Below are 22,939 nucleotides of genomic sequence, written 5' to 3'. Positions count from 1 at the left end.
TCACCAAGGGAACTAGGTGCAGCACTTGTATCTACAAATTATCTCAAGAAATGATTTTTCTGAATAACTGGGGTGCAAGTGCTAGATTTGGAAAGGAAGGGGTGCAGAAAAGCAGCTTGCTGAAAATAGAACCTCTTTTGAAAGAAAAATCTCAATTCTGAGAGGCCTCACTTTGTAATTTCAAGATCAAATGTAGGCTAATTCGTTTTGTACCTGAACTGTTTATGTGCACTTTAAATATGTAAATTCTATTTAATATTATTTAATAGAATAGTTTCCATAGCAACATTTGTATCACATGTGTCTTCTGCAGAGCCAAATATATTCATGAGAAAGAGCACTCTTCCCAATTCTTTCCATCCTTATAGGGAGAAAAATAATTCCCTCAGCCAATGATCTGGCCCTGTTTTGTTATTAGCGCTGACACGGCGGAGATTGTGTTCCAGAAAACTGCTGACAGTGCAAATGTGCGACCTTACAGAGTTCCTTAAAACAAAACAAATCAGCTTTGTTCTGTGAGCAGCACTTCCATCGATGGCCAGTGGACCTATGTTTTGGGAGAGGAGACACCGTTGCACGGAGGGCTTTTGCTTGCCATCACCCTTCAACTGATTAACTGCTCTGTGTCTACTTACGTGAAACACCAGGGTTGTTTTATGGCTTCTGAGCCTGAAAAGTTTTTTTTCCTTTTTTTTTTTCTTTTGCCATTGTGAATGTCAAGTAAGGTCTTGTTCTGTGATAGAGATGAGACCTTTTTGAGGGGTGATTATTTTACAGGAGTGTTTCCTCTGTCATGAAAAGACCAGTCCCTGTGTCCTCACCTAAAGGACAGGTGAATGTGCAGTGCTTGTGAATACACTTGGGCTTCACTTTTGGCTGAACTGGGTCACCTGAGTGTTCATTGAACAACTGAGAATCAGAACAGGAACAAATCTTTTGAAATCAAGAACCTTTGTTAGGCTGGTGAGCCTGACTTGTAGCTGTTGCTGTTCGCGGGTCCAATGTTAACTCTGGCTCCAGCCTCTGACGTGGCCTTTCCCGCCCCCGGAGGCCAGAATCCTGCTTCTATGAAGAGCACAATAAAGCAGTTTAATATATCACACTGGGAAGGGTGTGTGTGTGTTTTTTTATTTTCCCTCACGGGATGAAAACTTGCCTGAAGAGCATTAAAAGGAGAGGGGCACTTGATACTTTACTAGAGCAGCAGCCAGCCCACCTCTCCCCATGGGTGGGAGGCTCCTGGCAGCACATGTTGGTTGTGGCCTAACACTTCTATTGAGCTCCTTGTTTTTGCAGCTTATTTACCCTTCCTGTATCCACACCTAAACTTGGGGTTGCTGGAAGTAACATTTCAATTTGTTCAAGGATTACAGAGCACAGAAGCTGCTCTAAGGGTATTCTCTGGTGCCACCATCAAGGTGCAGGCAGAAGTAAGTGCTGGAGGCTCAAAATGGCGGCAGGTGGTGTCCCTGAAGCCTGCCCCTTAGGGTATAGGCATCAGCATCAGAAGTGCTTGCGGCATGTAACAGCACTGGCAAGTTTTGGAGGTGAGGCTGTTCCCCATGGAGGACCCAACCCCGTCCCAGCCTCTTGATGTATGGGGGACTTCTGGAGCAAGATGCCATGGGGTTAGCTGTCAGCCCCCCTCCTTGGTATGCCAGTAACACGCTTGGAGTGTCTTGTTGCATTAAGTGATGAAGTACTGTTGGCGTCAGAGGGAAACAATCTCTTCGATGAACAGCAACTGCCTTGAGCTGTCTGCAGCTAAAAGCAAGATAGTGCTGATCAAACAAAAGTGTCTCAAAGAACCAGCTGAGATGTGCTGGTGGTGCGCAGAGATGTCTGTGGTAAGGAGTTGCACACAGCCAGAGCTGCACAAAGCCTTGTGAAGTCTGGCTTAGCTCTGCACAACACTCCATTGATTGGAAAGCATCGGCTTCTGAAAACCTTCTCTCCCCTATGGCTTTCTTCGAAACTGAGCCCCTTCTCCCTGGGTTTTTGCTGCCATGGCTTGAGCCGTTGCCTTCTAGGAGGGCAGCATGCCTTTCTGAGTAGAATGTGGACCTTGAGTTGATACAAGTAGGACTGTACTTCTTCTCCCAAGTTTTGTCTGCTATGAACACATCTGACTTGTGTGCAAGTATTTTCATTGTATTCCTCTTTATCTGATAGCATCACTTTTAAACTTGTTAATAGAACAGGTATATCAAAATGTGAACTAATTCTGTGTACTGTGGTGCTCGATCTGCTGTGGTACAAGGCTGTTCAGAGCTCTACCTAGGCAATATGCAGAGCTGAACAGTCTTCCAGGAAAAATCCAGCAAGGATAGGCAGTATGCCTTAAGTTTTTAAGACTTAAAGAAAGATGTGGTGCCATCTACAGTAGTTTGTGCTCTCGTGCTCATCTTTCTGTCACAAACTTCCCTTTGGCAATTCCTATTGGTCTTCCTAATAAAGCTCTTAAAATGTCTTTATTCTGGAAGACTTTTTATGAGTTCTGTACCCTAAGCCAATATTTATCCAGTTTGAAATAAGTAGTGAATTACAGATAAAAACTTGAATGTGCAGTTGGGTGCATACTTGTGTTTATTTTTCATTATAAAGAAAAAGAAGTATAACAGGTGTGGAATGTTTTGCACCAGCAAGCTTCTTTTTAACATTGAAACTACATATGTTCCTTGGCTACAGGCAACATTTTTTAGGTTGTCTGTCTCTTAATTTTGTGGTGAAGATGCAAGAATTGGAGCGGTGCGTGTTTTTTATTTTTTATTTTATTACAACTTTAGCTCACAGGTTCCAGAAAACACTAAAGATCATGTGTATCTAAAAGCACAATAGGAAAGACTGACATAACTTGTATCTGAACATTGAGATGACCTGTATTCTAAAAGAGGCTGAAGTTTTTTTCCCTTCATAAAAGGCAGGGCTATTAAAATTAGGGCAGTCTAAGACAGCATATGCTGCTGAATAATATATGTAGATTACTGCTTCTGCATGAGAGAAGTATTTAAAACAGCCATGTCAATTTGTTGTTTGCTAGAAAAGCCTTACAAAGTATTTATCTTTCTGGAACATATGCTATTGCTAACTAGCTACGTTGGATGTTTACAACCCAGAAAAACAATCTGCACGCTAACAATAATGCGTAGAACTTTCAAAATGGGGCATTATTAGCAGGCAGTCTGATTTGTTTTATGATTGCCATGATTTTGTGGAGGTATTTCCTGCATATGGAGGTCTGGGAGTCTGCTCTCCAGTTTGTATTGCTATCAAATTATTACAGGCTATTAAGAACACTCATTTGGGAGGATCCATTGACTTTAATGGAGCTGTGTGAACAGCTAAGTATCTGTTCCTAAAAAATGCAGGTCTCTGCAGAGACTTCCTGTATCTGTCAGAGAATAAAGCTCCTGGAGAGGAAGTGAGTAGTGAAGTGGATTTTTTTTACCCAACAATCTGTTTTTTATACCTCTGTCTGGCAAAGGAAATGCTGCTAACAGATTTTTGCAGAAACCTGCCTCATGAGGTGTCCTCCACTTTGCGCTTACCAGGCGAGGCACGGAGCTGTTCTTGCAGTCATATCTGTTTAACAACACTTCTAATTAAATCTACAGCCTGCTCTTGGGGTTGTGTGTAACCCCATCTGCTGGAGGCACCTCCTTGTTATGCAAGGAATGATCAGCTTCCACTGTCTATTAGAGTGGGTCCTCCATGGAAATCTGGGCCAGGTCCAAGGAAAAGATCTGAGGACCCCGTGCCAGGGTTAGCTGGATTTCAGCAGAGGCAGTCCAAAAGTGCAATTCTGACAGCACTTGCGTTTGTCCGTGGAAGGTTCCTGAGGACACTGGGATCAGCCAGCGTCTCCTACAGTTTCGGTCATGGCAAGCATGGCTTGTCCAGCATCTGGTGCGTTCCTGTGGTCCTGCCCAGAGGTTTTCTCTTGCTGTCCTTTGGGGCTTGATCTGGTGGGAACAAACGCATAGCATGGAGTTTTAAACAACGGCTTTCACCACTTTTGTTAAAGATGGAAGAACTTGTGCCTGTGCCTCATCAGTAAGGTTGTTCAAAGAGCTAAAAATGATAAGCTTAGTCCAGACTTTTTCCTTCCAACCGCTCTCCTGGCTGTGCTGAGGGGAGGAGCACTGGGGTGCATTCAGCCTTTCCTCCTCAGTGTCCTTGCTCTCTCCTATCCAAGGTGATCTTGCACCACTCCAAATCAACCTGGGTGTCATTAAGTGAGGGTGGCCTTGGGCAAGTGCTGAATCTTATTGGAAACGTGGCTGCCAAGTAGGACCCGGCTTTTAGGAATGCAGGGAAGAAGGAAAAAACAGAAGTTGTGCTTCTGAAAGCAACTCTGCTGATGGCATTGGTTTCACCACTGCAAGGGTCATGTTAACATAGGAGAAAACGTTTGTGTCGGTGCTGTTGTTCAGAACACTGTTTAACCCTGATCTTAACCAAATTGGGTTAATTCCTAATTATAGAGAAATTGGGAAAGTAAAACTTAATGGGTAACTGTAACTGAGGCTTTTATGAAAGGTGGGACTACTGGAACTACAAGAGTAGACTTGTTCCATCTTTAGTATTAACCATGTTACGGACAGAAACGAGATCTGTGTCACCTCTTTGATGGCTCTGACTAGCCCAAAAACTCTAATCACGTCAGTGTGAAGGAATGTGATATAAGTGGTGTCCTCCAGTGCAGAACTAGGGCTCTCCTGGCCGACCCCAGAATAGGAACTTTTAATAGTTCAGCCTTTAGGAGGGCAAAGAAGGGAGCCAACTTCTTCACAGCTTTGTAACTAGGTGCTGGTTTCTAGGAAGCATGCAAGTGGAATAACATGAGATGTACTTAGATATTTCTGGACTGATTTAAAAACTCAATTAGTTTTTAGGTTTCTGGGTTGCTTACCTTGATTAATGCTTTATTTGTAATATTAAATACTTTTTTGATATTTAAAAATCAGAAAAAAAAAATCAGGAGAACTTTAATCTCTTCTGTATTTGAGTATTGCCTGAGAATTTTCGTGTTGGATGGCGGCCACGTGCTAGATTTAAGGAGAGCACAACAAAAGAACAGCCTAACAGACTGCAGACTGTTCCTCAGGAAGCATGGCATTGATGCATACATTTGCTTTAGGACTGGATGGAAGAACTCCTGTTTCCTACTTAGAAGTTTGGGAAAACTTTATGCAAAAGTTTTGGACTTGTACACTTGACCATTTTAAATTTCTTAGCCCAAAGTTTCATTGGTATATAAAATTATGAGAAACTGAAAATAGAGGGAATTTTCAGTGTTTTCTGTTCGTGATTTTAATAAAACTGACTTCTGTAGAAACTTCATTGAGAAGATTGGTGTTGAACATGTAAAATGACATATACATTTACAAGTTTTGCATAGCAATGTTTCTGTGAAACCCTGTAGGAGGAGAGGTAAGGTGGGAGAGAGACAATCTGCAGGACTAGAACCATATGGTTAAAGAGAGTGGCGCTTGAATAAGCGTGCCAGAGAGTTAGCACGAGGATTTTAGAGTAAGAGCTGTGAAAACTGGAAACAAGAATGATGTAAGAGTTGCAGGGGGCAGGAGAAGGAAAAGTTGTCTGCCTATATCTATCTACGCTTGAAGCAGCTTTAGTAATCAAACTCTAGCATTTGCCTATTTGGCTCCTTTCAGTCTGGAAGTATCAAGAGAGAAAAATTGAACAGATTTCATATGTACCAACTTCAACCTGCAAGATATTAAGCCTGTTGGATTTGTATTTTTAGAAAACTGTTAAATAAGGTGTTGGAACATATTCGCGGATATTAAAATTTCTTGCTGCTTGGAACTTGGTGGTGGTGGCAGGGATAGGATCCAGAACATTGCTTAGAAAGTGTGAGCCTCTACCCCGGGCTAGGCAGGGAGGAGTATCAGCAGGCCAAATGCAGCTCTGTCTGGCTGCTGGCATTAGGTCTGTCAACCCAAAAGCAAGTCCCCTTTGGATTTCCTCTGGCACAAAGTTAATGTGACTTGAAGCCAAGGCAGTCGCTGTCGTGATAGGGGTTATCTCTGGAGCTGAAGCAAAGATCCTCAAAGCCAAGTTGTGTTGCAGAGAGCTCATTATTCAGCAGCTGCTCCTCACCTTGCACGGTGTCCTGTCATCTCCCCAACAAAACAAACAAAAAGCAGAAACCAGGCCTAAGAACTTCTCCAGTGTTTCTCTGAAAGACAAGGTGGGAGACTGTGCAGATCATGATTTGGAGTCGGAAATTCCCATTTTGGTGGCCGCCCATTTTAGGAGTAGAAACAGCTTTTATTGTGCTTTCTAGCATATGTTTTCCACTAAATAACTCTTCATGTCTTTCTTTGGAAGACGGGCTTAGCATTTTTTAAGCAAAACTCTGAGACTCCAAGTTTACCTTTTTCCATAAACTGTGGTAATTAGTAAACAAGCTGTTCTTACCCACTTGCCACCTTGTTATGAAGTTTTCACTTTAACAAGTCTAATGCAAACCTGTCCAGAACACCTTTGTTCTTCTGCCTTTATCTTGAACAATGCCCCCATCTTCTGCCAGTTGCGGTTTCCAGTTCTTCATTCTCACTATTTGCTCTTTCACTGTCAGACAGAGAGAGGTCTGTAAGTTTCCTGGAGGTGACTGCTGCTAGGCATGTGAAAAGGTATGCCAGGAATGACTGCAAACACAGGGAAAGAAAAACCCACTTACAAACGAGTGAAGTTCTAGTCATTCCTGATTTTGATGCTGTTTCATCATGAATCTGTTTCAGTGCGAAGATAATTCTCCTGCTGTGTGTATGGGCATTACTCTGAAGCTGCATCAGTGATAAATTAACATTTTGCAGTGTTTATGGAGACACTTGAAAGAAAGTAACAGATGTAGGGTCTGCACCTGGGACTGACATCTTAATTTGAAGTTTCTGTAGTTTTAGGTATACCATTGAAGTTGATGGACTGCTCCTATTATCTTCTTGTCTGACTTCATCAAGTGCTGTCAGAAATACCAGTGAAAGTTCAAGCTATTAGAATGAAGTGTTTTTTTTTTTCCTTTCCTCTACTGAAAATAACATAACATTTCAATTCAAAATATCAATACTGTAAATTCAGTGGTACTTCTCCCCAGTAATGTTAATGTAGAAGATAAAGTTGTTCCTTTCCTTACTGAGTAATGTTTGTCTGGGGAACTATCAATGCCCCATGGTCAGCGAAGGGAAATTAGTCTTAATGCTCTCACTAATGGCTGTACACCACTGAGGATGGATGATAGCTGATTGCACTGAATTAACTGCATACTAGTGAGTGGCGTACTCTTGGCACAGCGCTTATGGTAAAATACAAGTGGCTGTTCTCTGTTAAATGAAGCAGCGCATATTAGGACAGTATCCCGCGATGTTTTCCTAGATGCTTTCTAGGCAGCAGCCATACTTTCATGAGGAGGAGGTCTACCTAAAAGTGAATGAACTCTTGAGTTCTTTCCTTAATTAGCACTACACAGGTGGGCCATGACAAATGACTAGAAGTTGGGTTTGTCTGTTTGAGCTGGTGTGTAGATTTGCCTGGGCAAATGCAAGAGGACTGCAAGAACGAGAGGGAAGTTGAAATGTACCAGGGAAATACTGGTTCTGCAATCCTGCTTTTAATGTTTGTTTGGAAGTAAGATTGAACTAACAAAAAAACAGCTGGTCTCAGTTATGCTTTTACTAGAAAGTAGTCTGACTTTTGTTTTTGTAACACTGAGAAAAGCACGTGTGGAAGTTCCAGCATATACTGTCTGAAAGCTGACTCTTCTGGAGAGAAGCAAGATGTTTGAGAGGAGACACTTTTGGGACAAATGGGTGACGATTTTTTATCTAGTCATAGCGTTAAAAGTTCTGGCGGGGCAACTGAGCTTTTACCTGGAGGATCATCAGATTATATGAAGGATAGAGTCCATTTACTTATCGTTGGCCCTTGGGTGGCACTCTGCTATGACTTGGATCCTTTTGTGCACATGCCTTCAGTAATTCCGAATACATTTAAGGTTATCACTCTGAAGTCAGTTCACTAAAGTGCTTGAAAAGGGAAATATGTTTTGACTGCTGTGGGCTCTCCCCTGCAGCAGCTTTGAACAGAGCATCAGTCCGTCTAGCAGTCTAGGCCAAATTACTTGAATTTTTTGCTGCAATCTTGTAACGCAATGGTGAAGTGCTTGTTACTATGATTTAATGGGCTGTAATTCTGTCAGTTCTAATGTAGCACTATGTTTTGGTGAAGCCCAGCTTGCAGTGACTCACTTGGGAGTGTTATTTGTTCTTTCATGTAAATTTGCTTTGATTTGTAAAACTGATCCAACCTCCAGAGAGGTTGGGGGAATGACCAGTGGTACACTGCATAACTTTGATGTCAGGAGTGAAAGAAAAATGCGGAATGAACAAGATAACTTTATCTCGTGTTGGGACAGTGTGATGGACTGACGGATATCTGTAGTTGTTGGTGAGATGTGTGGAGGGTGTATACGGGGGTGGGAGGTAATGCAAACTACATTTGTTGAAACAAACCTGTGATGCTTTCCAAAGCTTGCAGTTAAATTAATTAGTGAATGGCAAAGAATGACAGCAGGCCAGAAATGGGCTTGCAGGACATTTGTCATCTGTGGCTCTCCAAGCAGCACTTAGCAAGCATCATTAACTCCATTTAACAGGTGGGCAGGTGGCAACAGGTACAGCTGAATTGCTCAAGTCAGTCACTGAAGACTGAGAAATTAAAGCCCTTCTCCCATGTCTGGCTTTGGGATGCTGGCAGCTCACTGCTGAAGAACATTCTCCTGAGATAAAGGCTGGATCTTTGTGCACTTTATGCCTTTCTTCTTTCTTTTGTGCAGTCTTAAAACTGCAAGTCCATCTGTGAAATACAAGTCCTATAAGACTGTGTGATACGGGAGGCTGAAGCTGGGGGTTTGTGAGCAAGTACAGTTTATCTCCAAACACGGAGCAAGTCCCATCTGGGCCTTCTGGACAGCAGAGTTTAGGAGAGCATATCCCTCTACCACTGCTTTAACAGGCGAGCATGTGTTCTTGTTACAGCTGTGAGTGGCTGTTACTAAGGGTTAGCATGTGCGTTCTCTGCAGCCTCTTTTCATCTGATGTACTAATTAGTGAGCCTCATGAACTGTTAATGAGCTATATCGATGCTATTTTTCCCTGTATGCCATGTGATTAAAGTAACCAAGTCAGATAGCAACAAAAAAATCCCAAACCATAATTCAATGCAGTCATTTCAAGTTACTAATCAGTTACCTAATTCTAATACAGTACTAAATGGTGTTAATTTGCTGGACAGCACTAATGGCCTGACCCAGTAGGGCAGCACATCCAATTGTGCTCTGCAGTGCTCAGCCTGCCAGAGCTGGCTGCACAGGGTCAGTGTGCAGGTTGCGTTGAAGCCCTTACTATTTTTTCTTCCTTTTAGTAGTTACGAGTCCTAGGCTGTTTTTTTTCACCTATCCAGTTTCATGCCTAGAATTAACTGTGTCCATGTATAAAGATTAGCAGGTGTTTAAGGAACTAGATCAGATGCTTAGCTCCAGTCAGACTTTTTTTTCAAGCTGTCACTAGCAAGAGAGGGCTTCTACTGTAAATACTTCTTGGTGCTTGGAGGCACTCTCCTCTAATGACCTAACACTGTACAAAACTATCCCTTTTTGGTGTATTGGGGTCTGGGTGGGGAGAGATTCTAAACAAAAACCCAAACCACTATACTGTGAAAGGTGTAAGTCATTAAAGGAAGGCCTGAAAGTGGAAGGATATTTTAGGTAATGTTCTCTTTCTAAAGATACTGTATCCAGCATAGGACTTTTGTAGGGAAGGTAAACTGAAAGTTCAAGTCTTGCTTTTAGTATCTTTCAGGCCATGAAACTCTAGATAGTCATTAGAGAAATTAAAAAAATGCAATCAACTTCTATATTGCCCTACATCATATCAAGCAGCATTGCTACTTATTCCTTCTGCAGATTCAAGCCACCTTGCTCTGAGTAGAGATGAGAAAGAAATTATTCCTTTGCAGAACACTTAGGATACCATTGTGGGTGGGCAAGTCCTAAACCCCAGTCCTGTCATCTTAATAGTCATTTTACATCGTGGCAGATACCACTGTTCTGCTACAGGTGTCCTGCTTGCTCTGAGCCCTTTGCCCACCCCTTGAGGTCCAGAATGGTCTTTTAGGTCTTCCCCTGAGTCTAATGGCTTCTTTGCCCAGACTGGGCTAAACTCATGGTACCCTTCCAAAGCCCTCAAAGATGTATAGCAGAGAGCACTGAATGTGCTTCAGCATCTGGCCAGGTTTTGTAATTAAAATACCTCTGAACTCTGGACCGTCTGTGTCCAGAGTACATCAACAATTTGAAGAGGGGATGTTGCTTCTAAACTACTGTATTGACATTAGCAGTGATTTGCTGGAAAGGGTTCTCATATGCTCCTGGGGACCCTTTCTTTAAACAAATAAATCTCTTACCCAGCTAGAATGTATTGGGAAATCACCTCTCATCCTCGAATGAGCACATCCCATCTTGAAATCTGCCAGAGGTGACCTGTGCCAGCAGGGGCAAGACTTTTGTTGAGCGTTTCTGCCTTTGTATGAACCAATGACTAATATATACCAGTTATAAACAAAACCTGTAAAATTCTGCTCATGCTTCCCTGTCAACAACTGCTGTCACAGAGCATGGTACAGACATAAGATAAAACAAAGGCTCCTTTTCTAGCTCCTTTACTAAGTCGTTAAGTAATCTTGAGCAAGTCATTTTACTGTCTGTGCTTAGATTGCACCTCTCACCACCCCGCTGTGACTCAGGCAATGAACCCTAGATCACAACACACAGCATTTCGGTTACTGAGGATATTTGGCAGTAAGTAAATCTTGCATGTGGAATTAATCCTCTGTAGTCATGAAGGACCAAAAATATTTTTCTGTAGAACAAAGTTACCTTCTAACTAGTGTGCGAAGTGGGAATGCATCTGCAGGCTCAAATCCAGCTGTCCAGTGTTTTAAACTAAGGCTAGAGGAATGGCTTTGAGTTCTGAGCCTGAATCATTAACAAAAATCTGACTTCTGGTTGATGCAATTCCAGTTGGTTGGGAGGGGGCTAAGAAGAGAAGAGTTTTTGAAGAGGAAAGACTGATTAAAATGTCTCATGTTTTAGAGCAGTTGGTATTCTCTGTGCCTTTCATTAGTACGTTTGAGTGTAAAACAAGGTGTATAGACTCAAAGTTCTGCGAAGTATTTTTTTTGTGCATTTCTTATAGCCAGTTCTGGCCAGTGCCAAAGTTGGATTTTGTAACTTCATGGAAAAAGCTTTGCAATACTGAGCAATATTGTACATTCTGAACAGGCACAGGGACAATATTGCTATTTCATTCCCTATTAGCAACTGTGGATGAATTCTTACTGTAAAATATTGTTTCTGGAAATGTATACTGAGTATGAAGGAGGAGTGAGGTCTGTCTCTATAAATGTGTTTCTCGAGGGAAGGTGAAATCTAGATTATTTTCTTTCATCCCCCGGAGAAGATAGCTTGATGTAAACCAACTTTGATTTATGTAGTTATTATAACCTGATCACAATGAATAATGCAATGTAGCTTACTCATAACACACTAACATTAAATGGGTATTCTGGAAAAGTGAAATTGTCTTGCTGCCAAGTACAGCTATATCTTTGCAGACAATGTGGTCAATTTTGCTCCTTACTATACAGAGCCAGTGAACTGGTCTGCATTTCTGTGCACTGGAAATGCAGAATACGTCATGCTAAATACGTTTCAGTACAAGTTAGATATGTTTACAGCTATGTGATTCTTCCTAGTAATCCACCTACTTGTAATCATTTTCTACTTACATTGTGTTTCTTCGGAGTTAAATAGAGCTGAACACAGCTGTCAATACTATATGGGGATTAAGTGTGCAAGGGTCAAAGCTGGGCTGGAAAAGAAGAGTCAACTCACAACTTTACAGAAAAAAATACACTTGAATTAAGCGCTTGCATTTTGTGATGTTATGGAAAAAATGAGGGATCTTCCCTAGATCCACACAATCCCATTCAACAGGATACATAAGGCATCATCATGATGATGTCTAGACCCTTTTAATTGAAAGCAGTACCCCAGTTTTACACAAACACCTACTGAATGGAGGCTTACTGCTTCAAAAGTGTCTGAGGGGTGAGTATAATTAAAAGAGTTATAAGCTATTATATATGTGGCAATATTTTTGTTGATGCAAAGCTGTAGGACCAGTCTCCTCAAAATTTGCTTCTGGCTAGGAATTCTACGTCAGGGCTCTTTACCATAGTTTGAATTAAAAGTGAAATATTAATACATTTATTTAAATACAGGAATTAAGTTCCAAATAGTTTAATACTACCTGGCTAATTTTCTGTATGACCCTGTTGGAAGGGTTCTTTTATCTAGAACTAAGTCTAGCGGAGACTTCCTGGCAAAGTTCATCACAAACATTCAGATGACTTTCCATATGCAGCTGAGGTACTTCAGTGGGTGAGCTGTCTACTGGCCTTGGATAAAGTGACAGCATTTTTTTTCCTACAGAAATATTGAGAATGTACTGTGAGAAACTTCTTGTTATTGTACTGTGCCTTTGCTACGTTTGCTATTTCTACAGGTTATCAGAGTCATAAAAGACAAGTTCCTGGCAATAGTCCAGGCTTTCTGATAGTCATCCCAAGCTGCTTGATAGCACTTTAATCTAGCTCTTTTTAAAAAAAGCCAGGTTTGTGTTTACTTGACCACAAGTTCAGGGTCCCTATAAATGTAACTCATTGGAATTTGTTTTAGGGCAGACCAGAAGAAACAGCACAAATAAAATAGGGCAGCTTTCCCTGAAGGCTCACTTCTTGTTTGAAAAAGAACAATTTGCCAGATGAGACTTTGTACTACTGTCCCTGACTTCTGTATCCCTATTAAATAACAAAGAAGGCAGGGTATCATTTGGTCCAAGGGAAAATACTCTTGCTTTGCCTTAGTGAACTGGAAGGCATGCAGTTCCTCAGCTTAGTTTTTAAAAGTAGCCAGTGTTAAGGTCCTCTGCCCCAAGGCATGAAAAATAGCCAAATATTTAGAAATTTGGGGGAAGGCTATTTGCAGAAACTTCTTAAAGTATGTTGCTGAACAAAATACTGAGGGGTGGGATAAAGTTGCTTTAAAGTTTGCTTGGACCAAAATGTAAATTTTAGTTGCTGAATTCAGAGACTTATTTCTTGTGTAGAATAATTTGTTCTTTGTGTAATAAAAAAAATGGCATTTTAAGAACTCAAATCTGGTTCTTTAGCTTTGCTTCTCTGGTCAGTTTGGAGGCGGTGAAGACGAGAGTTCTCTCTCCTCACACCCACTCTTTCTCCTCACGCTTCCAGGACAGACCAGTGGTTTGGGCCTTCACGTAGGGCAGCAGGCCTCTGGTTTCAGTTTCCATCTCTGCATGAGAGTATTCTCAAACCACATCTGAACCATGAAACTTGGGAAAGTCAAAAGAAATTTTTCCATTACAGTCAGCCAGATGCTGACCAGTTCCAGCTGGGGTTAATAGCTCCTTTGCTTCACAGTGTATTTCCAGCAGCTGAAGGAGCATGAGGACGGCCAAGCAATCCTGCCTGGTTTCCAAGGCGTTGCACTGAGGAGGCAGGGATCCAAATACTCAGATTGCATCATTCTTTTGAAGTCACTCCTTCTTTGACTTCGGTTGTGGTACTGATTTATGTCAGATGATCCTTGGAGCCACAAATAGAACTGATTTGATGTGACCTTGGACATGCATGTTAGATCTCCTATATGGTTTCAGATGATCCACTTCATAAACAGTCAAATTATTTCCCTCATGTTTTGTGTTATTGTCCGCTCAATGGGATGTTGGAGGCTGAAATTTTCAGAAGAGGCCATAGGAAGGAGGTGTTAATTTTGGCTGCTTGAATTAAACTTCAGGTCCTGCTTCTTGGAAGATCTTGCAAGGAGAGCTGTGGAAGTTTTTGGTGTTATACAAATGACAGCTATTGCTGTTCCCTCTCAGCACATCAGATCCTGATTTGCTGTTTGGATTATCTAATCACTGGCAGCCCAAGCGTTTGGGGTGGAAGTAATTGCGGCAGTATTTTCAACTAATTCCTATTCATGTAGTAGTAGTGGAAATGTTGATTTGAGGGGTAAGTGAGCTAAGTATTCATGGCTGAATAGGCACCTGAGAGGATTTGGGGCCGGTTCTTGTTGTTGCTGTCAAAACAGCTCTAACAACCTAAACAGTTCATGTGCTGTTGTCAACCTGAAGAAATACTGACAAGTTTCAGACACTTACTTGATCGTGATGGCATCAAGGACCTGATTACTTGCTCTGTATATGCTCATAACAGGATCTATGATTAGCTCTCTGTCTCGGGCACATCATCAGCTCTTCTGTGTGTTGACTGCATTGAAGGGCTTTCAGTGCTTCTAGGCAAATTCAGCCGGATTTGTTATTTCTAGAGCTTTAGGGTATTATGAAGTTTATGCTCAGTTAAGATAGTGCTGGCTGTTCACCTGCAAGGTATTCAGGCCATGGGGGCATAGAAATGATACAGTGATAGTATAGGTTGTTGATAGCAATTATCTCAGCATCTTCAAAAATGAAATACTATGCAGGTTTTAAGTGAATGGATGCATCTTCTTTTTGAATTTGTTTATATAAGCTCAGCAGGCAAGAGTTAACAATCAGATCACTTATATTAATGAAATACCACAATATATATTCAGGCAAAATTTGTGCATTACCTTTAATAAAATCAAAATACTTTATACTAATTTTAGCTACTATTACAGTCCAATATATAGCTGCATTTGAGTGCTGTCTCTAAATGATTTACCTTGTCTTACCTTTTCCCACAACATCGAATAACGGTATATGTTTTGTTGCTGGAAATGCTGGAGAAAGCTCTAGTGAGGGATGAATCACAGCGAAGTCAGTGGTGCAAAGAAGGTCTAACAGAGGCTGTTGATGTTTCTAGTATTTCTCTGTATCATTTTGAAGAATTGAAAACTCTTCTTGTGAGAGACTTAAATGTCTTTCTATTAATTTAACATCCAGGAACCCTATTTGTGGCACCAAATTGCACAGTCAGGTACTATGCAAACATACAATTAAATTTTTCAGTCTGGAAAGAGGCAGATGTATGGCATATGAGTAATGATGATTCCTTAGACAAAGTGACTGGCTGCATAAAATATATGGGAACTGAGGATTCATTGTTACAGCTTATCCCTTGAAAACTGTAAGCAAGCTTCCTGCTGGTGTTAAGCTAGCTGTGTAAACAATGCTTCATTCTTAGCAAGCATTTTTAGTGCAAATGTGACATTGGATAAGATGCAGTAGCAATAGTATTAACTGGGCAATGGAGTCTTTCTGATTACGCAGGTAGTCTGTTAATGGCTCACCTAACTAATTGCATTTCAGTACCTATGTGATTAATTCTTAGCTGCAAGCCATGTACGTCTTCACTCATCAACTACCCCGTTCTTTGGGGAATAACTCTTCTGATGAGAATGCCACTCTTAAATGCAAGAAGAAGCTTTTATTTTCTGTGCAGTACAGTATGAATAGTAGAGGATAAATTCAGAGGGATGTGAGCCTCAGCCATCTTTATATACATAACTGCAGCTCACATTAAGTGCTTTTCCTAATCTAGGACCAAAAAAGCAGCTTAACACCTTAACCTGGCAGTACAGAACACGAATGCTCTTGGCCTTACTTTAGCCTAGAGATGCCACAGGGGGAGAGACCTGATTCTCTGGTACTGAAAGAGGACGAAGTTCAGAGGAGGAACCTTTATGACCTGATTTTCCTCCAGTTTACTCAAGTTAGCATTATGAATGACATTTATTCTTCATAGGTGTGATTATTTGGGTTGGGATGACTTTGTCCTAAAGGCACTAGCATATTGTATTATGATAGAGAACTGTTGTAATATGGGAGCAGAACCACAACTCAAAAGCTCAGTATTTATATTGGAGGATGATTTGGCTTTTGCATCCTTGGAGGTGCTTACATGTAACAGTTGGTGTGATTTTTTTTCCCCTCCCAGCTGTGCCATGATCCTGATCTAAATCCAAGAATTAGTCTCGGGTTAGTCATTGTTGAACTACAGTAACAAATTCCAGTAGCACCAATTTATAGCCACCAGCCATGCTTGAGTGGAGTTGAGTGTTAATAGTACTTATGTTCCCTGTGGCATTTGGAAAGGCGATAACTGTCCTGGTTTCGTACCTGACCGAAGGCAGAACAAAGCTCTATTTCTGTGTTTTTATAGAAGATGGTTCTTGTTTGGTGTCTAATTCCACGTGCTGCTGAGCTCTATGTTGCAGCCACAGCTTTGAGATGCTTACTGGCCCAAAGAGGTGATACTGAGTGCAAATTGTCTGAGTAGGACATCATCATGTTGTATTTCTTATCCTCATGTTTGTATAGTGACAAATTACTAACGCAATCTGTTCACTAATTGCTAAACTTTAAAACTGTAGGTTTTTGGAAAGCAAAAGGTCTGAGTCTTCAAACTTTTGAAGAACTTTGGGGGAGGGAGGGTTGGAAAACTTTTATTGTCAGATGTGCTGAGATTATCTGGGCACGTCAAACAAGATTTTCTCAGAAGGCAAATCTAGAAAAGTATCTTCCAGTAGAAGTGGATACCTATCTGAATTTTTGGTAGTAAGCTCTCATTTTGGTCAGTGTCTAGTAATTCTTGAATAATTCAATTCAAACCCTTGCATTAAACAGGACATGTTGACTGGCCAATAATCTGAAAAACTGGAAGAAAGTCTTGATAGGTTCAGCTGGTGCCTGGCATCAGAGCAGCCTGTCCATATGCTAAATGCTTCTGCAGCCAAGTGGGCAAGGAGTATGAGTGTCCACATGCACGGCAGAATAATAAAGCTGGGGGGAATAATATGGTTCCCTGAACAGCTTTATAGAAACAGCTAAAAGCCAGTGAAAGAAGCACAACTGGTCAACTAGCAATCATTTTCATGCACAGCTACTTAGTTATAGCTACTTTTCATGGGCATAATTGTTTTGTGCTGAATGCATTGGTTAGAAACCCATCAAAGGATTAAAGAATGGAGTTACCTTGTTTGCTGGTTGCCTGTTGGGTGCTGACTTAGTTGGAGGCAGTGAGACGTTCTGATGGATCTCATCACTGAGCAGTCCATTTGTGCTAGCCTGGAGCTCTGCCAGAGCTGTGCACTACTTGATAATGGCTGATCAAATTTTTTGTTTGAAATCACACTAATTTTAGTGGCAGTTTTATTTCTAACTTACCAGGTGTTACTTTTGAATTACTGATTAAATGTAGGCTGTGAACAGTTGGCAAGGTTTAAATTCTTTTTTTTTTTTTTTCCCTATGCAGACAGTATGTTATCTAAGGTTTGAATGTAACAGAATGATAGAAAGTGCAGCACAGTTAAGGACTAGGTGGGAAAACTGAAAGAAATGGGGGCAGAAGTTTGAGAAATGAATTGGTGTAATGCTCCAGGTGCGGAAAAGTTTATTTATTTTTTTTTTAACCACTCTGCACAGACAGAATCTGTCCTGAGTGACTTGAATTTAAATAGCTGAACCTTGAAAACAAAATGTCACTTGTCAGAATTCTTGGTTCTACAGTTAAATGTTCTGTCATCTTCATTAGCCAATAATTCAGTTCTTTCTCCCTGTGTAACCACCCTTACTCTTTCATGTACTGGATACACATACAGCTTTATCTATTGCACTGATCTGGTGGAAGATACACTCCTACATGTCTGCTCGAGCTTTCCTCATGTCCATCTTAAGCACAGTAACAAATTCAACCAGTAACAAATTAACATGGAAAAGTGTTGAAAAAAACTTTATTTTGAAAAAAATGCTTCCTAGAAAGCCCTGCATGTATAAGCACGATGATTACAGCTCGCTCTTGTTAGCACCTTTCATGCAAGCATCCATTGTCTTAAAAAGAATTTGTGATTGTATTGTAATTCAAAAGAAATATGATGTAACTGTCCGTTAGCTTGATCTTAGTTTTTGTCTAAGCTACTGAAAGCCATTAATTTTAGCTCCAGAGCAGCATCTGATTTATGAGTCTAACTTCTATGCAAATATTAGTGATATTCAAGTCATTGGAGATGCCGAGTTTACTCTCTTGTGTTTCTAGATTTACCAGAGATGCTGGTTAGTATTCAAAAAAGCTTCAAGCAAAGGGCCAAAGAGGCTGGAGAAATTCTCAGATGAACGAGCTGCTTACTTTAGATGCTATCACAAGGTAAGGCTTGATTATATGTTTGTTTCTCAGACTTGTTTTTGCATACAATCAGCAGCAAAATCTGAAGTTGTCACATATTAATTGGCCTGATTTTTTTTAAGCAATCAAGGTTTTATTTTTTTTTTAATGATCAAGGTTCTAAACCTATTGGTATGTTCCTTCATTTGGTAAAGCAGAGGCAGACTAAGCATTCGCTTTCCTGCTCTGTAGCAAACATCTTGCTAAGGTAATGGAAAATGACTATTTTTGGAGAAGATGACCTTTCCTCTCCTCATCTTGATGATTTCTCCTTTAAAATCAGATCTGAAATACTTCAGAATGACTACTCTTCATAATTACAGTAACAAACGTGCACAGTAACGTGAGTTCAAAAAAGCCATGTGCTTAGATGTTCCCATTTTACTTGAATTTTGCATCTGTGGGAAGACATTACACAGATACAGAAATGATGGGCAACATGCAAATCCATCTTGTGCAGACAGTGAACAGTGATGTGAAAACCTTTGCTAAATTCACTGGTATTAAAAAGAATGTAGTTTTCCCTCAAATCACTTCTCTGGAGTTCTGTGCACATTTCATATTCATCTGAGACTTTACATGTGTAATTCTTCTGGGCACAGAGATGAAAATGAGAAAGCCTTTAATTTATAATCATTGTTGGCAAAAGCTTAATATATTAGAAGATTAGGAATTATGTGCATAAATTGCTAGGAGTCAGTGAGCACAACTCAGCTTGAGGCTGATCTGCACTTATTCACTTTGACGTACGTTTAGGAGGAAATCTTGAGGGAATACTGAATCTGAACTCAAGACTTGTCTGTCTGCATGCCATGTAATTTGTAATTGATTGATCATAAAACCTGTGGCTATTTGTAGTATGTCATGCCCAGAAATACTGCATTCAAATTTTTATTAAGGAACTTTCAAAAGTAATGAGAAGTGTATTTTTTCATTTGATGTGTGAGAGGATTGCATAGTGTGTATAAGACGATTTCCAGCTGTGTGAAACATTGCATTTATATTAGTACAGTTCTGTCAATTATTGATGCAAATCTGTATTTCCTCCGTTGTATTAATGCAATATATTAGCAGCACTCACTGGCTTGAGGTTCAGATTAGGTAATGGATATGAAATCCAAGAGGAGTCTAAATCAGACTATTTTTTTTCTTTCAAGAAGATATGTAGTGTAGGTGATTGCTTATTTGTCGCACGCGTAAAGTAACAGCAGTTTCCTGCATCTGGACCAGCAGACCAAAGCACCATGAAAGTCCCATTACCTTTTAGCTTAGCCTAGAGTTAAGTCAATGTTCAACTACTGCTGCTTCTATATCTGGAGTCCTCTGTTAGTTTATTTAACAGGAATAAACAATGATCAAACTCCATAGCCATTCCCTGGGAATTCATTGTTTATTTTAGTAGCTGTAACATTTGTACTTATAGCTTTCAAAATCTGAAAGTTCTGAAACGATACATAGTCGGATCTGTACTATTAATAGGTAGTGTAGCAAACCCTAGTCTTGGCTGAAGGTTTGAGACACGTCAAAGCATAAGACATCTTTAAAATACCATGTTTTGCACCTAACCTCAGCCAAGTGCTTTTTATCAGAATTTAGCCCAATCTAGGGCTTGCTTTAGGATGAAGGCCACAACCTAAATGTCTTGAGGGGAAGTAAGCAGAGAAACTTCTCTGTTGGAAAAATAAAACACACTTGAATGTATGTTGCTTGAATGCAGTGTTTGCTTCCAAGAATATTGTTTCCAGCTAGAGTGAATTAATAGATTACTTTGTAAGTTGCCTTTTTTGTGTGTGTGGGGGGGAGATGGTGTCTTGGAGTCTGAGTCTTGTGCTGAAAATACCTGAGATGATCAGTCTGAGCGTGTATGTGTGTGTATATATATATATATAATATATACACACACATTTTGTTTTGGACTTGCTGAGCTAGATTGCCAGCTTCAGTCACTCTGAGCCCTTCCCCTAAGATTCTGTCCACTTCAGGTCCTGGGTGTGCAGATCTAACAGCACACAATGCTGAGGTTTCTGCCAGCCTCGTGTAGGAAATGGAGAGGTGTCTCTTCCCAGCACCGCGTCAGCCTGCGGGTGAGCTTGCTGGGAGCCCCTGGGGTGCAGGAGGACTGGCAGCGAGGTGGCTGTTCCTGTGAGCTGGTCTGGGAGCAATGCCACCAGTGTTTGCTCTCCACACTTAGTGCTCTTCTGGGCAGGCCGTAAATGAAACGGCGCTAACCAAGCAGAGCTGTTCAAGTGTGATTGCTCAGGGCGGTGGGTTGGTCCTTCTGCAGAGTTGCTATTTGGCAATGGGGCTCTGCAGTGTCCCCATTTTTTTTTTCCACTGTGATGGAAACTGAGGATGTCTAGTTCTAGAGTCATCAGCTATAAAAGTTGACAGGTCCTGCTTATTTTTAACAAACCTTACTTGAAGTTAATGAATATTAGTATTTTCTGGCTAAAATGTGTTAACTTACGAAGAGTACACGTGGCTTAAAATGACTTTCTCTTTTTTAAAAGCTTTGTAAATGTGTGAAATTTTAAGGTGATGAAGGATGCAACTTCCAGCAGTTTTAAATATGAGGTGTTGGAAGAGGAGAACATGTCACTGCTGCTCTGTGTTGCACTGTAGTTGAACTAGGCCTTGTAAAAAGCATAGTTAGTGATTAAAAATCAAACAAAAAATTTAATATGGCAGTCTTCAATTAACATTATTTCTCACCTGTTCCTGATGTATCATATTAATGGGACTTTGGTGCTCATGACACCCTCCGGGGGTCCAGAATAGTCACTGCTATTGTTTTTATGTACAGCTGGTCAGCAAGAGCGGCTGCTCTAATAGCTTGGTGGTGTGCAGAGCCTATTGGTGACTATTCTAATTCTGTCAGTTTTGGACAGAAGGCTGCTTCTCAGCCTCTCTGACAAAATTAATCCTAAAAATGAGGAGCCCAGGCAGTCCTGTTAACATGCCAGGTGTCACTGTGTCAAAAGCTGCTGCTAATGAATTTAAGGATGAATGTAGTTCAGTCTGATAGATGATGGTGTAAGAGGAAAACCTTACTAACAGATTACCAGTGTTTCAGAAATACAGTCGTTAACTTCCTACTTGGGTTCTAAAGTAGTTCTCAAATGCTGTTGAAAGCAACATCAAATCTAGAAAACTGAGGAGCCCTTGCTCACCCCATCAATCTCTGGAAGGGTTTAATCCATCATCAAACTGTAAAGGGTAAAAAATGAAAAATGATGAATGCAGCTAATATTTCAATAGCACCTGCCTCTTTCACTGAAGTGTTAAATTGTTTCATTTCGTTGCTTTTTTCTGTGATGAATTAAAGTGCAAATATTACTTCAATTTATTAGTGGAAGGGGTCTGGGGCACTTGTTCTGGCACTATGGCGGTACCAGTCACTGATTCGGAGTAGGCACAGGCTGGGATGTACATCATCTTGTCAACTTCATTGAGTCGAGTTTTCTCCCTTACCCATTTGAAGCCTGGGTCACAAGCTCAGCAGTGTTTCTGTCATACCAGGGGGTCCAAGTTGTTCATATCTGGACACGTGATTTCTGTGTCCTGCTCTGTAGCCCTATGCTGGAGGCTGAATTTTGACATCCTTGCCACTCACATCTTGCTGATGTGATGCCACTTCTTCTCCCTGCCCCATGGCTGGTGCTTTCCTCAACTCACTTTATGGGGGAAAGATTTTTTTGCATTGCTATCATCATTCCTTTGCCATGCCAGTAGTCTGAGGACTCTAACCCGTCTGGAGGGTTGATAACAATTAGCTACCTGGGCTTAAGAGGTACATTTTAGAACAAAGGAAATTCATTCTTTAGGTCCAGTTGGTTTGGATGTTCACCTCTTGAATTATTTTAACTTTTGCTTGTCAGGGTATATGCTTCCTTAGAAATCATATATGTACGTAAGACATCTATTTTTATGTGAAACATTCCAGTCATTATAAGTTAAGCCCATCTATATCTGGCTCTCTTATTAAATGTGATCTAAAGTATCAAGACTTTTACTTAGTTGGCAAAGTCATTATCCAGGGAACTTTGAAGCAACAAAAGAAATAATACCTTTTGTGTAATATTGACCTTTTTATACTTTCTAACGTCATTCTTTTTCTTTTTTTTTAAACATGGAAAGGTTAAAGCATACTAAAATACAGGTCATCTGAGAACAGTCATCTGTAGCTTAGGAAGTGAACTGGAAATTTGCATACACAAAGCAAATTGCCCACTTAATTCATTTTGGACCCACAAGGGAATGAAAATAATTAGGAACTGGGCTACAAAATCTGGGCAGAGAATTGCCTTTCAGGTAATTGTCTAGTTTTCATTTGGTAAATATAAACAATCATCCACAAATTACTATATGCTTTAGCAAAATAATATTGGGGATATGAAGAAATTCTTCTTTCTCCAAGTGAGTTTGGATTTTGAAATGTGTCAGAAGAATCCTTAATATTCCGATACAAAACCAACTAATTGCATACTGCTGACAGGAATACACTGATTCCTCGAGGGGGTCTAAGTTTTAATCCGATTGTATTAATCTTGCCTTGAAACAGCAGAAGCAATTTAAACAGTCGTTCTGTCTAGTTATGGAATAATCCATTTGGAAAATTGAATTGTGTAAT

General features: G+C 40.5%; 1 protein-coding gene across 14 annotated transcripts in view; it reads left to right on the top strand.

Annotated features, from left to right (window-relative positions):
- The window catches only part of DOK5 (docking protein 5), a 49,028-nt gene that overhangs the window by 5,669 nt on the left and 20,420 nt on the right, over positions 1–22,939 (top strand). For 12 of the 14 annotated variants that reach the window (XM_048072577.2, XM_066978166.1, XM_066978167.1 and 9 more), the window contains exon 2: positions 18,184–18,291. The exons of the other annotated variants lie outside the window; for them this stretch is intronic. Coding sequence is in view for 11 of the 12 variants with exons in the window: in XM_066978166.1 (XP_066834267.1) it covers positions 18,184–18,291 (108 nt within the window). In the remaining variant the exon portion in view is untranslated. The remainder of the gene's footprint in view (positions 1–18,183; positions 18,292–22,939) is intronic. 14 annotated transcript variants of the gene reach the window in all.

The sequence above is a fragment of the Anser cygnoides genome, chromosome 16 (genome assembly GCF_040182565.1).
Source record: "Anser cygnoides isolate HZ-2024a breed goose chromosome 16, Taihu_goose_T2T_genome, whole genome shotgun sequence".
Lineage (NCBI taxonomy): Eukaryota > Metazoa > Chordata > Aves > Anseriformes > Anatidae > Anser > Anser cygnoides.
This window is presented reverse-complemented; position numbering and strand designations above follow the sequence as displayed.